Below are 17,732 nucleotides of genomic sequence, written 5' to 3'. Positions count from 1 at the left end.
TCCTGAATTCATTTATTAGTTTTAAGAATTTTTTGATGAGGTCGTTAGAATTTTCTACATATAAGATCATGTTATCTGCAAATACAGACAACTAAACTTCTTCCTTTTCAATTTGGATGCCTTTTTTTCCCCCCTTGCCATGTTGCTCTGTCTGGGACCTATAATACTATGTTGAATAAAAAAGTGTTAAGAGTGAGCATCTTTGTCTTGTTCCTGCTCTTAAAAGAAAAGCTCTCAACATTTCACCACTAAGTAGATGTAATTTGTGACCTTGCCATATCACCTTGCCATATATTGTGCTGAGGTACATTACTTCTATACCTAATTTGTTGGGAGTTTTTTTTTTTTATCATAAAAGAATTGAATTTTGTCAAATACTTTCAGCAACTATTGAGATGACTATATGATTCTTAACCTTCATTCTGTGAATGTGGAATACTACATTTATAGATTTACATGTATTAGTCCATCCTTGCAATCCTGAAATCAGTCCCACTAGATCATTGTAAATTATTCTTTTGATACGTGGCTGAATTCAGTTTGCTAGCCTTTTACTGGGGATTTTTGTAGCTATATTCATCAGAGATATTGGCCTATAATTTTATTGTTTTACAATGTCCTTGTCTGACTTTGTTAACAGGGAAATGCTGGTCTCATAATAATGAGTTTGGAAGTCTTTCCTTTTCTTCAGTTTTTGAAAGAGTTTGAGAAGGATTTGTATTATTTCTTGAAATGTTTGGTAGAGTGCAGCAGTGACGCCTGGGGTGTTTCTGGGCTTTTCTTGGATGGGAGACATTTTGTTACTGATTCGTTTTCTTTCTCATTATTAGTCTGTTCATGTTTTCTAGTTGTTCATGATTCACTCTTAGTAGAATGTGTGTCTAGAAATTTATTCATTTCTTCTAGGATATCCAATTTGCTGGTATGTAATTGTTTAGAGTAGTCTCTTATGATCATTTGTATTTCTGTTGTATCAGCTGTAATACCTCACCTTTCATTTCTGATTTTAGGTATTTGAGTCTTCTCTTTTTTTCTTAGTCTAGCTAAAGATGTGTCAATTTTGTTTAGCTTTAAAAAAAAACCACCTCTTAGTTTTATTGATCTTTTTTTTTTTTAGTCTTTATTCTACTTATTTCTATTCTGTCATTATTATTTCCTTCTTTCTGCTAACTTTGGGCTTTGTTTGTTTTTAAATTTTTTTAATGACATGATAAAATACTCAGGGTCTATTAAGTGAAAAAGACATAAGTAAAAACTCTGGCTGCAAATTATTCCAATTGTGCTTTTTAAAGTTTTAGGAATAAAAAAAATTTCCAACATAAAAAACAACAGTGGTTATTTTTATAGAGTAAAATTAAGGATAATTTTTCAAAAACCATTTATTTTACTGTAACATAAAAGTGTATAAATCTTAAGTGATTAAGTTTAATGAACTTTTATTAAATACATAAACCTGGGCAACCATCAACTCGGTCAAGAAATAGATCACAAGCAGCATTCCAGAAGTCCTCCTGTGTACCCACTCAAAAACTATCACTCATTAAAAATAACTTGGTATACTGACAACTAACATTAGAGATTAATTCTAACTGTTTTTGAATGTTATGTAAAAAGAATCATCTGTTCTGGCTTTCTTTGCTTAATTCATCCATGTTGCTGCATGCAGCAATAGTTCATTCAATTTCATTGCTGTATATTTCACTGAACAATTATACCACAATTTGTTTATCCATTCTTTTGTTGACTGGATCGGGTTGTTTTTAGTTTGAGGCTATCATAAATAATGCTAATATGAACATTTTGTACATACTTTTTGGTGAACATATATGTGTATTTCTGTTGAACCTATTCCTAGGAATAAATTGTATCCTAGGGCATTCCTGTGTCCTGTTGAATTCAGTATTTCTAAAGTGTTTTCCTAAATAGCAGAACCAGTTTACATTCCCCAGCAGTAGTGTATGAGACTTCTAGTGGTTCCACATCTAATCTAACACTTGGCAATGTCTCTCCTTCGTGTTTTGGTCTTTGGGGTGAGAATATAGTGACATCACACTGTAATACATATATATTTTAAAAGCGAAATCAAAAGCATGAGGGAACCCTTCCTAACTTGAATAAAGGTATGTGCACACACACAAATACTTAATTTAAAAAGACAGTATCTGGCTGTAGACAGTAGACATTCTTGCTGCTGCCCTGCCCACTGTGCCCTTCATAGCATATCTTCTCTTTAATAAGTCTACCTTTCTTAAAAAAGAAAAAAAAAAAAGTACCTATATAGTTCCTAAAATGTTAACATTTAAATTTTCCATCAAAAAGATCAAACGTATATCTTGCAAAATACCTTTATCTTGGTATGGGGAAAGATTAGGAAATCTTTTACTTAATTATTATTTGACAAGTATATACTCTCTGGACACTGTACTATATTCAAGAAAAACACTATATTACAATTTAGTTTACTCGAAATAAAACTTAATACACTAATAACCATTATTTACTATGAAACATAAAACAAAAGATCATACATTTCTAAATAACTAAGAACATTAATACAGATTAATGGTACAAATACATATATTAATATAGATTAAGAAACAAAAATATTAACAGATTATTTTCCATGTTTTTCTCCTATAAAAGAGTACCTGGTTTGAGGCAATCCAAAACTCGTTCCAATGCCAACACGAGGTAGATAGTTAACTACTTTCTTTACTGTCGCAGGGTCTGGGAAGTTGAACATTACAGCAACTATGACAAATAATATTTAAAAATTAGAACACAATATGATTACTCTTCTGGAAAACTAACTTCTTGCTCAGAAAAAATATTTATTCTTAATTAAGGTATCTATTAAATGCAATTCTTAAAATATTCCTTTTTTTTTTTTTAAGTCGGAGTCGCAATGTTGGTGCAGTGGCATGATCACAGTTCAAAGCAGCCTTGATCTCCTAGGCTCAGGTGATCCTTCCACCTCAGCCCACAGAAGCTGGACTAGAGGCAAACACCACCATGCCCACCTAATATTTTTATTTCTTTGTAGAGATGCAGTCTTGTTATGTTGCCCAGGGTGGTCTCAACCTCCTGGACTCAAGCAGTCCTCTCGCCTGGACCTCCTTAAGTGCTGAGATTACAGGCATGAGCCACTGCACTCAGCCTGTATTCCTTTTATTATAGTGGTATATTAAGTTTTAGCATTAATATGCCAGAGGTGATATTCATTTCACTTATAAATTCCTTTACCATAGGAAGTTCTTTCTCTAAAACCATCAGGATTTCTAACAGTTACTACATTAACATGACATGAAACAGAGAAACTAAGATTGTGTGACATGAAATTACAACTTTGAATTTACAAAGTTGTATCTTTGCAACTCAAATATACCTCTATGAATTTCTAGAGACAACTGTTCAAAATTTTAGGTTCCACAGTTAACAATATAACACCAAAAACTTTTAAAACATTTACTTACAAGGTTCATATGTTTACATTTCATACGTAGAATCTAGAAAGATGTGTTGCCTGAAGGAAAATTTTTCCTCTATGGCTAATAATAACATTTAAATGCTTTCTGATCACTTCTATTGAAATAATTACACATACGTGAGAATATCAAGAAGTACATGTCAATATATAAACATATTTAGCATATAACTTTTCATATATGGAATTCATCTATAAATTATTATTCATCTTTGAAAACATGAAACTAAAATCATAAAATTATGAGAGAGAATTTGGAAGATAGCCAATTGGTCAGTCTTGAATTCTTAATTATATGTTAACTTCAATATCAGAACCGTAGGTAACCTACAAGTGCTCATCTAGAAGATGACCCTTCTTTTCTACCTGGTCTGAAAAAAAATACTTGAAGTCAAAAATAAGTAAATAAATTATCAGTGTTGCTGCAGCTTTTTGACACTGGCATCACCAGAACCTTACAGGTAAATATTTACCTCATAGGTAAATATTTAATAAAGTTGAATATGCTGTAGGTGCTTAGTAAATGATCAGTTACACATGCACGCGCACACACACACACACACACACGCACACACACATACATACTTCCTTTAAATAAGCCTTCCTTAAATATCTACTGTTACACTGTTACACTGAACATAGTTGAAAAAACTGAAGGAAAAACCACCATAGGTTATGGCAAATGATCATGGCCATGAGAAAAAGGAAACAGAAAAACACAGATACAAAAGCAAGCATGCATAAGCAATTTCAAAGAAGGAAAATGAATGAGGATGTACAAGTAATAAATATTGTAGGATGGAAACCCCCTTGGGATAGCAAGACTGCAGACTGAACTAAAGTGTGAAACATTCATTTGATTATTTGCCTAGAAGAATAATGTTTACACTAGGAAAAAGGTATGTAGGGGGAGGAGACCAAATAGGAAAGGGAAAAACATCTTTCCTTAAAGAAACTTGAATTCCATAAAGACACATACTTTCTTAAGGGAAAACTAAATGTATACATGAAATAGATGCAGTTACATGTAGATTTTTTAGATAGAAACTTATAGATGACAGAAAGAATAAGAAACCCCAACCCAAGTATGTACAAGGAGTATGTACAATAAATCAGGTTTTTATATATATACATACACACACACACACACACACACATATGCACAATGGTATATAAAATGTGTGTGTGTATATATATATATATATATAAAATGGTATATATATCAGAAGGTTTTATACATATGTATATACATATATATAAAAATATATATATACACACACCATTGTATGCCACCACTCATACCAAATGATGCTTTTCCTCCAAGTTCAACTTGTCTCCCCTTCTTGTTTTAATGGATTTCAACCAGTACAATTCTAAACCCGCAAATTAAATTTTAGTTCAACTTTTAAGAATGATGTTAATACAAAGCAACCAAGACAGTTCAGTACCATTTTCTCATAGCTCCTTTATAAAAACAATATATTAGATGAAAGAATAAATGTTTGAATCATATGATCATCCTCTCCACTGCCCTAATGCAACAACCCTCCAGAAGGACTTGAAGCATTAAACAATCTCAAGGACATCAAAACTCTTCCAAAACTGATTAAATGGTTATGCATTCCCCATATTTATAAAGCCTTGCACCAATTTCTTATGTGGCCAGAAAAACAAAAGAACTACAAATGATTCTACAAACGATCAATGAGGAAAAATACAATGAAGATGTATGCAGTACAAAAAAAGAGGTCAGTAGGGCAGAGGGTAGACTTCAAAACGCTATTTAAGACAACATGGTATATCCAAACATGAAATCTTGAGACGAAAGTTAGCTCTGTAACAATGCATTTCTGTAACATATTACCTCTGTTTGCCATAAAGATTTCCAGGGCTGTATTTTGCAAAAGATAACGACGAGAAAAGATTGATCGTATCTCTGTGAATAGCCATTTTCCATGCAGTCCTTCTGTATATGCCAGGATCTAGTGAGGAAAAAATAATCCCAAGTAAGTGACAATACCAGATTTTTATTGTTGTTTATTTCCCCAAATAAAACAGAAAAGACCCTATTAAGAGAAATATTTTCTAAATTAAAGTATTTAATGGTTATTGAAATTATTTGGAGAGATTAAGAAAATGGATTGTAATTTATGGAAAAGGCAAAGGTCCTCAAAAACAATGATGCAATCTATTGCTTCTCAGGAAATAAAATGTTTTATCATTTATTGACTGACTTTTAAACAATATTAGGAAAATGTTCAGATAAAGCCTAAAAATATGGACAATCTAAAAAAAAGTGACATATGCTTATAAACATACACAATTCAAATTCACATGATTATAATTTGCCCAGTAGTACTTCTTACATGGATTAAATTATATAAATAAGTTCAAAACTTTTAAAAAATGACACTTTTAAGGTGACTGTTAAGGCAACAGTCACTCATTCAAAAGCACAAAAACTCACTGTATAAGAGGTTAAGTATCATTTTGTCAGCTAAGGCTAAACACAAACCTGCAAATGAACTCAGCATAATCTCTCTGTGGAGTACGTGGTTGTCAGAGTAACTTGTTACAATTCTTGTCATCTCATGTGACAGACACAGTTGCTTAAAATGCTTTGCCAATTCAAAGTAATCCTGTCTTTAGTCGTAAGCCACTTTGTTGCTTTGTTATTCAAGTTTTGTTTTTCAAAAAGTTCATTTCAAAAGCTTAATTATGGAAATGTTAAAGGAAAACCAGATTTAGCATTTCTCTACACCAGTACTATACATAATATCAATAAATGAGATACACTCGCTATCAAACCTGATGAAAAGCTATGAAAGCAAATTAAGTTAAAAATTAAGATATAGTCTTAAAGGTAATCCCCATTAAAAATGTAAATGAAACAATACTTGGTTATGATATTGCATTGTATGAATAAAGATGGGATGAACAAAGAGAAGAAAAATAATGAATAGGATGAATTAATCCCTTTACAAAGTTCTTTTTTTTTTTTTTAAACTCATTTCCATTTTCCAAATCCTAATTGCAAACAAATCTACATTCTTCAAGGCAGTTTCTTTTTGGAGGGGGGATCTTATTTAATTCAGTAAGTATGTATTTCAATTTTTCTACAAAAATCATCCTTTTTATGATACTATAGAATCTAGTAATTGAAAGAAGGGTACAACTCTGAGGTGTAGTGTTTTTTGAAAAGAAAAATGTTGAAAGGATAAGACAACCAATTATGCTTTCAGTTTTAAAAACAGTGACAGAGAAATCCTACTAATTCAGTAATAGAACCAATACCTGCGTTAAGTAAAATCAACAAAAATGAACAGGAAAAGACAGGCAAAAGTACTAATATTACTCTCAAGAATTCTGAAAGCAGATACTGCATGTATCCCTTTCACCATGACCAGAGACACAGTCAAGTGGTCCAAGCCCTCAGTGTCTGCAGAGGCCTCACGTTTAGTCTCCTATTCTTACTTCTGGAGTCTTCTATGATCAAAGCAACACTCCCACCAAAAAAAAATTTAATATAAATCAGTTTATATCGTTTCTGTATTTAATACCACCCAGTGACTTCCAATTACAAGTAAACTCCTAAACTCTTTATAACTGCCTACAAAGACTTACATCTAGAACTCTTGATCCCACCTCATTTTACCTCAAGACCTTGTTTTCCCCTCTGCCGGGAATGTTCTCTCAAATCTCCACATGGTTGGCTCATTCTCCCATTTAGATTTCTGCTCTTATGTCACCTCCTCAGGGAAGTCACAGAATCTAAGCCCCACTTTCTCCATTACCAGCTCAAGTTCATCCCATGCCAAACTCATCAGAATTTCTTCATAATGCTTATCACTGCCTGCATTTGTGATATTTGCTTGCTTGTCGATTGCCTCTTCAGCACCAGAACACTAGAATCTGAGTTCTTTTGGAGCAAAGATTTTGAATCACTCTGTTTTCACTGCCAAGCAAAACAGCTGGTACAAAGTATAAACTTTCTGAATGACTGAATGAATCAGTGCATGGCAATCTAAATCCCATATATGGCCCAAATTCATTTTGCTTGACCCACATTATATTTTAACAATATTTCAAGTAGTTGAAATACTTATGAAAAGTGATATTAACATAAATATTCAGATTTTGGACTTCTCAAGAAAAACTGGAATATTTAGCAACCCTGGGTCCATATGCCACGTTTAACAATTGGCATGCACTCTGTTTTGGTAGTTTCCACTTCACTCATTACTACCTAGTTTCCATCAGTATTTGAGTTTGCCACCCTGGATTTATCAAATATTAGGGAATCTAATATCTGCTCTGTAACACATATAGTCCAATGCATTCAACAATTCTAGTCACAAGGAAAAAGAGGCCCAGACACACTAAATATTTAATACAAAGTCCCTTGGCAAGTGAGTGGCAGAGTCTGGTCTACTCTAAGATTTTCTAATCCAGAAATTCAGAGCTTCCAGTATATACCACATTGTCACATGTCTAAAAAAGGGGGGTTAAATTTTTTTTTTTTTTTTTTTGAGTTGGAGTCTCACTCTGTCACCCAGACTGGAGTGCAGTGGCTGCTCCCAGCCACTGCAGCCTCGACCTGCTGGGCTCCAGCGATCCTTCCGCCTCAGCCTTCTGAGTAGCTGGAATTACAGGCGTGTGCTACCACGCCCAGCTGATTTTTTGATTTACTGTAGAGATGAGGTCTCGCCAAGTTGCCTAGGCGGGTTTCGAACCGGCGGGCTCAGGCAATCCACTCACCTCAGCCTCCCAAGGCGCGGGATTACAGGCTGAGCCACTGAGCCTGGCACATATTTGTTAAAATAGAACCCAATTAATTGGAAATTTTAACCAACTACATTTGTTTTCTTCACTTGAGTTAAAGACGAAAAGGAAAATAAGAATAAAACAAATGATCCAAAGCCAAAGCTTTATGATATACTAGGACTATCACACACTGATCTCAAAAATCTACCTTTTGTCTCTATAGAGCCCTATAATAAGACCTGTTGTTCATAATGATGAATCACTGGAGAGTCATGGTCATGCAGCCAAAGATTTAAACATATTGTAGATCACTCCATTTATTTTATTTTAGAGTTATGGGGTACAAATGAGGATTTGCTACATAAGTAGGTTGTATGCAGGTGAACTTTGGGTTTCCAGGTAGCCCTCCCTTCCCCTGGTAGTAAACCAGGTATCCACTGGGTTGCCATATGCTACCTTGCCTTTTCCCTCCCCCAACAGTCCCCAGCATCTGTGATTCCATGCTTGTGCTGGTGTCACTAGTAGATCAATCCATTTATTAGCCGACATGGGTACATTAAAGCATTAGTACATAATTTTAATGTACTGAAATAGTTCTCTGATTAATCAAAACATTCCATTTATATTCCATTCCCTTATGCAGTATGATTATTCATACTTGAAGTGTAGCAAGTGTCTTTAAAATTTGCGTTATTACTAAGTGTCAGAAATAAGCAAACGTACAGAAAATGACATAAGTTCCATAGAGTCAGTAATCAGTAATCCTATAAAATCCAAATATTCTGCCAACTATTGCATATGTATACATAAAATTAATGAAAAAGCATTAAAGATTGTACTGAAATTCATGTGAGAGCCCTTCCTGATCCTATTTTCCTCCTTTGTCAGAGACAATCACTATCCTTTTGAGGCTGACCATTCCCATGTCAATTTCTATACCATTAGTATATATATCCATAAATAACATGCAGCATTGTTTTGTATGTTTTCAAACTTGATATAAACTGCATCATACTGAATGCATGATAATGTTTTTTCCAAGTTAAATATAAGAAGGTTTAATAAAGTTTTTGAAATTCAGAGAAAGAAAAACAGGAGAGGAGACAATTATTTAAAATTGCCAAAGGTGTCAAAAATTGTCAAATTATTTAAAATTGCCAAAGGTGTCAAAACTTAAAATCTTGCACATAAAAAACTAGCCAAAATTTTAAAAAACTAACAAATGCAATTCCACAGTTATAGTCAAGATAGCTGAGGTTTAAAATAGAAACAAAGAGTCACTTAACCAAAGAATGACCAGCTGAAATTTATATAACATTTCCTTAAAGTATTCATTAGGAAAAGGTGTCAGTAGTGAAAAGCAGCTGAGGCCTATCTAAGCAAAAGGTTCATTTCTTATTGGAAGAGTATATGCCTGGTCCAAGGCATCACTTCAAAGTCTCTAGAGTTCAATTAAAACTGGATTAGGTGGAAACAGACCCTTCTTTGGGACTTTCTGTTCACTGAAACTCTACATACACTGACAGCACCCTAGACAGAGGTCTAGCCCTCCAATGAATCAGTCACCATGGAAACCGTATCATTATCATTGCTCTGCAGTTATGACCCTAACTCTAGAATAGCTTGAAATCTTCTCTCTCTTTGAATGTTTTCCACCTTGTTAGTATTATTAGTTAACTAAATTTTCAATTTATTTCAGCAAAGTTAGTTTATTAGCTGAATGCTGATGTATGGTGTTAGAAGAGGGGAAAAAATCAGTTATTTAATTTATATGTATAGTATTACACACACACATATAGTCTATGTCTTTACATTAAAAAAACAAACATCTTTTTTAAATTTTAAATCTGAAACCTGTGCCTTCTGAAAAAGAATATATTATTTTCCTCAAATAATGCACACATTTTTTCTTTCTATCCCACAAATAGCATCCTATGAATAAACAAAATTTCTATTTGATACACTTATTCTTTACTAGTAAACAAAAAGCATTTTTCACTTTCTCTTTATCAGTCATTTTGCAAAGGCTTATAAATTTACCCAAATAAAAGTCTTGTTTTCTCATTCTCATAAAAGAAAAAAATAGAAACCTGCATTTACTCTCCAACTATATAATACTCTTATTTACTAAATATTAGGCATTTTAAAAAGTTGATTTAAAATAGTTAAAGCCATATTTCTTTAAGTAAATGAAAAACAGCTTTTGTTTCAAAAACTACAAAAACTATTCTCAGTATTTTTCAAATGTTTAAAATTTTTCTTGATGGAAAGTATTAAAATGTGATAAAAATGTTTTACCTCAAAAATAAGAAATATTTGCATGGGCGTGTACATAAAGAGTCAATAAAAGGTATTTTCAAAAACACTATTCTCAAGGTTTAACACTAGCACAGCATGACCTATGCTATTTTATGATTTCTGAAACAGTTTTACTTTTTCAGACAATTCCACATTGATTTCTGAAAAGCACAGTAATAAGAATAAACACTGATAATATATATCAACCATAGTATTTAATATTTGATGAAAAACACCATTTCCAAACCATATGGATAAATTTAACATTAAGAAAAAAGTTTTTAACCTAGTATACAAAATATAAACTAATCATGACATCAATTAAACAAGGACACCACTGCTAGGAAAGTCTAGAAAACATTCTCTATATCCCATTTTAATGGAACATAATGATAAATTATAGTCATACGCCTTATATGTTAATATGAGAAAACACTAAATATTTGAATCATCTTTAAAATGAAAATATACTGAAAACTACTCTCATATCAACTCACCACTTAAACATGTGTAAATATATTTTATTTATAGCTGCAATTTGAATAAATCAGTGTAAAATATATTTAATCAAGAATTTATTTTAAAGCCGTGTCTGTTAGTAACAGTTTATGTCTTTTGCTGCATATAGTTTTCTGAAACCTGATACCAAAATATAGCACTCAATTTATTTTAATAATACTGAATGCTAGCTAGTTTAAGGATTTGCTTCATCATCAGCCATATGATGACTTAGTTTTAAGTTTCAAAGATATATTCTTCAGGCAAAATTTAGAGTCCTTTTTGAATGTGAAAAAATATAATTAGTGGAAATGTTAAGATGGTAATTTTGTTACTAAATATATACCCATGAATACTTAAAATGTCCCCAAATTTTTTTTAAATAACAAAAAAAGAAGTCATATATACAAAAGTAAATAGCCTTTGAAATTAGTTATGCATTGTTATTTAATTTTCTAATCTATATATTTTATTTCCCTTCTGCTTTCTAGTACTGTAATGTAGTACAGTATTCTCCTTTACATTTTCATGGGTGACAAATTCAATTAAACATATTCATTACTCTAATGTTCTGCCTGGCAGTTGTAGTCAGTATGAAAAATTAAAAATATATAAATAAAATGCGATGTGACCTTTGTATTGATTGGACTAAAATGGCTTTAGCCTGGGTGTGGATGATGGGGCAGCTGGGAGGGGCAAAAGGGGAGCACACAAACACACACACTCTTGTGTTTTCTCTTCCAATTACTGAGGGAGATGATAAAACCACAGCAAATGATGTATCAGCTCATTTTATCTTATCGCTTTGGGGCTAGGTGACAATGAAGTTCATATTTCACTGGCTCCCATTGAAGATTGTGAAAATTACTTGCCCTCATGACCTGAAATTTCACTAGAAGACAGAAATTTCTCTTCTGCAAAGTAATGCAATTTTTCAGATGTCAACCTTTAGCCCAGCTTTAAAAATTAATTTCATTTATATTAACCAATGATATTGATATTTTCACAGAACGCTCTTTGATACATGAAGCACTGACTAGCAAATTGATGTTGCTTTAGATGGGTAAAACTATTTTATTTTAAGCTGCTATGGCAGACAGATTTATGGCAAACTGAAATTCCTATTTCATAATTTAATATTTGTGCTGGAATGATGTACCTTTAAGCCCTTGGCTTGTAAATAATTCAAATGCTTTACTTGGTTGTTTTATTTTTAATATTCTTCAGCTTAAAAATAATTTGCATTCTAAATGATACATCATAAAAGCCATCTCTTTTTCAACTAGCATCTAATATTGATCTTAATAGTCAAAAGCCAAATGCAGTAATGAAGAAGAACAAAGAAAGTATTTATCTTCCAACTCAATTTTTTATTAAGTTTTTAAATTTTAGGCTATACTTGCAATCTAATTTTTTTCTGAAAGAAGGCAAGAATCAAAAATGTTCCCAAAAAAGGATATTAAGAAATAATAATAAGGATCATGAGTATAATGTATTTCTTTTTCAAGCACAAAAGATAAAGAGCTAGGTGCTAAAATTTGCAGAGAAAGAACAGGATGAACTTAAGATAAGTATCTGAGTTAAAACAGAGATAGCTGGATTTGGAGGTATCTTTTAAGATATAAACTTAACAAAAACAAATCCACAATGTAAATGTAATAATTAATGAGATATGAAAGGGTCCCATCTGATTTTTAGTACAGGGGATACAGAAATTACCTTGTATCTGTATGAAGAAAAAAATTCAATATAATATTTCAATATTTTTAAGTAATAAAAATGTTACCAAAAGATATATAGTCTGGTATATTAACAAGTCTTTATTACCTTTATCCAGCAAAAAGTTTTGTATAATTCAAATAATGCCTTGAGAAGATAACCATTATATTACTACTTTCATTTTATTAATAAAGTAAGTTAAACATAAATATGTATATAATTTATGGATTAGTTTATGCTCTATAAATTAGATAATGGTCAAGAAAGACATTTCTCTAATTTAGCTATTTTCTCCTCAAATGGTTTAACACTACTTTGCCTAACTTTCTATACTCAAAATCATTTTTGCATTTTTATGCTAACAATATTCAAATTGCTTTTTCTTCAAAAAATATTTATATTTAGTTCTTCCTTACATGTATGGTATGGGAAAAGAATAACAAATTATACTTTATTATTTTTTCATTGAGATTGAAAATATTCCCAATTAGTTCTCAAAAATTTTTGAGAGTTAACATGCTTATTGAATTCAAATTTTTGAGAGTTAACATGCTTATCATTATTGGATTCAAACTATGAAGTAGTTTTACCTATTATTCCACACACTGATTCTGTACAGTCATGAGCTTTCTAATCCTTAATAGCTAAATTTAAATCAGCACTAATAAAAAACTAATTTAAATTATATCAGAATATTTTATACTATATACTTTTAAAACAACCAATGGACAAAACTGTCTTTCTTTTTAGTGCAAAACTCTTCCTTCATGAACACAATCTCAATCCCAGATTGGTGTCAAAAGCCCTCCCTATAAAGTTGATATCTGGGCCCAGAGTATGGCAAAGAGCAGCCTAGTTAGAGCACAATGGTCTCTGGAAGCAGAGAAAACAGAGCTTGAAGTACAAGGAGATCAAGGTTACTGAAGTTTGCAGAGCAGAGTAGCAGATAGTAGCAGAGCCCCTATAGAACTGGAATCTTCAACTGTGCATTGACAGACACATGTCTTTAACAGAGGACAATAAAGACTAGGAAGGGTAGAGGGGAGAGAGATATTTGTAAAGGGATACAAAATTACAGCTTGATAGGAAGAATACTTTCTAGTATTTAATACCACTATAGAATGACTCTCAATAATTGATATAAACTATATCGTTTAAAACAGTTTGAAGGAAGACTGCACATTCCCAACACAAAGAAATTAGAAATGATGGATAAATTACCTTGATCTGATCACTATATGTTATGTGTATCACAAAATCACTATGTACTGCATGAATATGTATAATTATTATAAAAATAAAGTGACCACAAATTAAAAAAGAAAGTCCTCCCTAGATATACTAACTAAATCTTCAACTTACAGTAATATCAGTCTACTGATAGATTACTTATCTCTTTGCAGCATATACAATATAATTTAGCCACTGGAAATTTCTCTGGCATCTAAACTATTTAAATGAATTAAAGGAAAACCTTTGTTTACCTTCAAAAACCCTACTTTTGTTCTTCAAACATAGCAGAGAAGAGAAATCAAAAACATAATGAAGAGAAACAAATAGAACTTGATGCTAAGAGCCTAAAATCCTCATATGTCACTTTTTTCCTCATAAGAGGAGAATACTTTTCTACTTGTTCATTTTTTTTAGCTCTCTGCCCCCTATTAAGTACTAAACTTACTTAGTGGAATTGGTTATAAATGAATAGTACAGGTTCATATTCACTCTCATAATAGAGCATGAAACTAAATATTGTGCTCACATTTGCCATCAGATATAATAATCCAAAAAGCTATTTACTTAAAGGACATGTATTTTATAGGACATTATGAATACAACTCAAACTTAAGTTCATTGTATAACTCTACATTGTTGCATACTTCCGCCTAGATTGGAGCTCATCCTTGACGGGAGTTCTTATAAGACTGGATATCACCATCCTGAGTCATCTTTCTATTCACCGTATCTAACACGGTCCCAGAAATACAGAAGACATTGAATGATGAATGGAAGGTCAGCTCAGCCTCACAAACTACCTACAATCTAAGATTCTGGAAACACATTAACAAAAACATAGCAGAAAATAAAAAGGGGTAGAAAAAGTGAAATGGAAAACTACAATGCATTTTAAAGATCGAAATCAAGGGTCAGAGTACATCCACTTCTGATGAAGATGGATAACAGGGATTGGATTTACCCTTGTATCTAAACAATATTGAAAATGAACATAACATATGGAAAAAATTGTTTTCAAAATATTAAACATCAAGCAATATGCGTAAAAGAGAGTGAGTGAGTCCTGGGAGACAGGAAGCAAAGTGGTGACACCTACTGTTGACCAAGCACACTATGTGGAAAGACTGCAGGGCCCAGAGCAGGGAAGAGCAGCCTCGTTAGAGCACAAGAGTCTCCGGAAGCAGAAAAAACAGAGCTTGAAGTACAGGGAGATCAAGGTAACTAAAGTTTGAAGAGCAGAGTAACAGAGCACCAGAGAATTGCAATCTTCAGCTGAGCACTGACCGACACATGGGTTTAAGAAAACCACCGAGACCAGCAAAAGAATCATCCTAAAAAATTACAGTGAATACTCATCAGAGCAGTTTTGTCACAGTAGTGGGAAAAAGTTATTTTTAGACTAAACACTGCTCTAGTCCTGCCTAACAAATCTTAAAAGCAAGTTACAGATGAATCAAACTATTTCCAAGTAACTTAACTATATCCCAAAACAATGCATTAGAATATTGATAGAAATACAAAAATATCAACTGGGTAAAACTCATCACAGCTAGCATTACTTTCGAAATTACCAAGAAGGCCTGCAAAAAAGCAGAAAAACATGATCCACAGGAGGAGAGAAATTAATTAAACAAAACTCACCCAGAAATGACAGACTTATTAGATACAGACTTCAAATCAGACCAAGTAAATTTTAAAGCAAAAAATATCACTTGGTGTTAAAGAGAGACTTTTCCTCAAGAGATTAAAACTATCCTACTTGTTGATTCAACGAATAATAAAATTTTAAAATACATGAAACAAAAACTAAGAGAACCAAAAGAAGAAATATAAAATCTACAATATAAACAGATTTCAACATTCCTTTCTCAATAACTGACAACACGAGGAGATGGAAAATCAGTAAAGATGTAGAAGAGTTGAACAAGATCTTCATCAACCAACAGAGGTCCTAAAAGATATTTACAGAACACTCCGTCCAACATCAGTGTAAGTTTACAAAGACAAAGCATATTTTGGCCTAAATATCAAGTTACAATAAATTTAACAGACTCATGTCACACAAAGTATATCCTCTAACTATCATAAAATTAAGTTAAAAATCAGTAACAATAGATTGACTGCATAGCCTGGTGACTATAGTTAATAATGTATCATTTGGTTCACAATTGCTAACAATAGATTTTAGATACTACTACCACAAAAAATGATAAGTATATGAGGTAATAAATATGTTAATTAGTCGGATTTAATCATTCCATTATATGTACATGTTAAAACATCACATTGTATCCCATTAATATATACAATTATTATTCATCAATTAAAAATAAAATACAAAAAAAATCTGGAAAACTCCCCAAATCTGAAAACTAAATAGTATAAATTTAAATAACCTGTAAGTAAAAGATTTTAAAAAAAGGAAATTAGAAAGTATTTTAAATTGGATGAAAGGGAAAACACAATACAAAAACTTGTGGAATACAGCTAAAACAGTGCTTAAAGGGAAATTTATAGCACCAAATGCTTATATTAATATGAAGGAAGAAAGATCTAATTTCAATCACAGTGATTTCTATCTTTAAAAAAAGTAGAAGCCGGGCTCGGTGGCTCAGCCTGTAATCCCGCGCCTTTGGGAGGCTGAGGTGAGTGGATTGCCTGAGCCCGCGGGTTCGAGACCCACCTGGGCAGCGAGACCTCATCTCTACAATAAATCAAAAAATCAGCTGGGCGTGGTAGCACATGCCTGTAATTCCAGCTACTTGAAAGGCTGAGGCGGAAGGATCGCTGGAGCCCAGCAGGCGAGGTTGTGGTGGCCGGGAGTTGCCACTGCACTCCAGTCTGGGTGACAGAGTGAGACTCCAACTCAAAAAAAAAAAAGTAGAAAAATAAGAGAAAGTTAAACCCAAAGTAAGCAGAAGAAAGGAAATGATAAATAGCAAAGGAATAGAGAACCAAAATAATAATAAGTAAAAAGAGAGAAAGAAAAATCAATGAAATCTTAAAAAAAAATTCAATTGATAAAGCTTTGACCATTCTCATTAGGAAAAAAAAAAATTTAGTTCACTGCAAAAAAAAAAAAAAGTTAAAAAGATTCAAATCACCAATATCAAAAATGATATCAGGAATTACTAACATTAGGAGAGAAGCAACATCACAACAAACTTTATAGATATTAAAATAATAAAGGAATACTGGAAACAACTAAATTGAACAGTTTTGATGCAATGGACAGATCTCTTGAAAAACATAATCTACCAAAGTCACCTTAAGAAAGAAATAGATAACATAAATAGTACAATATCTATTAAGAAAATTAAATTTGTAGTTTACAAAGATATAAACTATATATAGTTACAATATATAGTTTATATCTTCTCAAATATTAAACTCCCAAACAATATACTTTATATCTTCCCAAATATTAAACTCTAGGCTCAGAGCACTACACTGGTAAATTCCAGCAAACATTTAAGGAAGAAATAGCACCAATTCTATACAAACTCTTCCAGAATATCAAAGAGGAAAGAATGCTTGTCACCTCATTCTATGAGGCCAGCATTACCCAGATGTCAAAACTACATAAATACAGTACAAAAAAGAAAATACAAAAAGGCAATATGCAATTAAATATTTATGTAATTTCATTGTCTTGAGATTTATTGTAGCTACACTATAAAACAAACAGATTAAATGTCTTAAACTTCCAACATAAGTTTTTCCACCCCTGTACCTT

At 32.2% G+C, this 17,732-nt stretch overlaps 1 protein-coding gene across 1 annotated transcript in view; it reads right to left on the bottom strand.

Annotated features, from left to right (window-relative positions):
- Positions 1 to 2,648: 2,648 nt before the first annotated feature.
- LOC103261089 (lipopolysaccharide-responsive and beige-like anchor protein) overlaps positions 2,649 to 17,732 on the bottom strand; it is a gene marked incomplete at both ends in the record, with an annotated part of 464,304 nt that continues 449,220 nt past the window's right edge. The window contains 2 exons of the mRNA XM_008058703.1: positions 2,649 to 2,751; positions 5,349 to 5,466. Coding sequence (XP_008056894.1) covers positions 2,649 to 2,751; positions 5,349 to 5,466 — 221 coding nt within the window. The remainder of the gene's footprint in view (positions 2,752 to 5,348; positions 5,467 to 17,732) is intronic.

This window comes from Carlito syrichta, unplaced genomic scaffold (assembly GCF_000164805.1).
Source record: "Carlito syrichta isolate Samal-C Ts95f unplaced genomic scaffold, Tarsius_syrichta-2.0.1 Scaffold303603, whole genome shotgun sequence".
NCBI lineage: Eukaryota > Metazoa > Chordata > Mammalia > Primates > Tarsiidae > Carlito > Carlito syrichta.
Note: the sequence above shows the minus strand (reverse complement) of the source record. Positions and strands in the feature narration are given on the sequence as shown.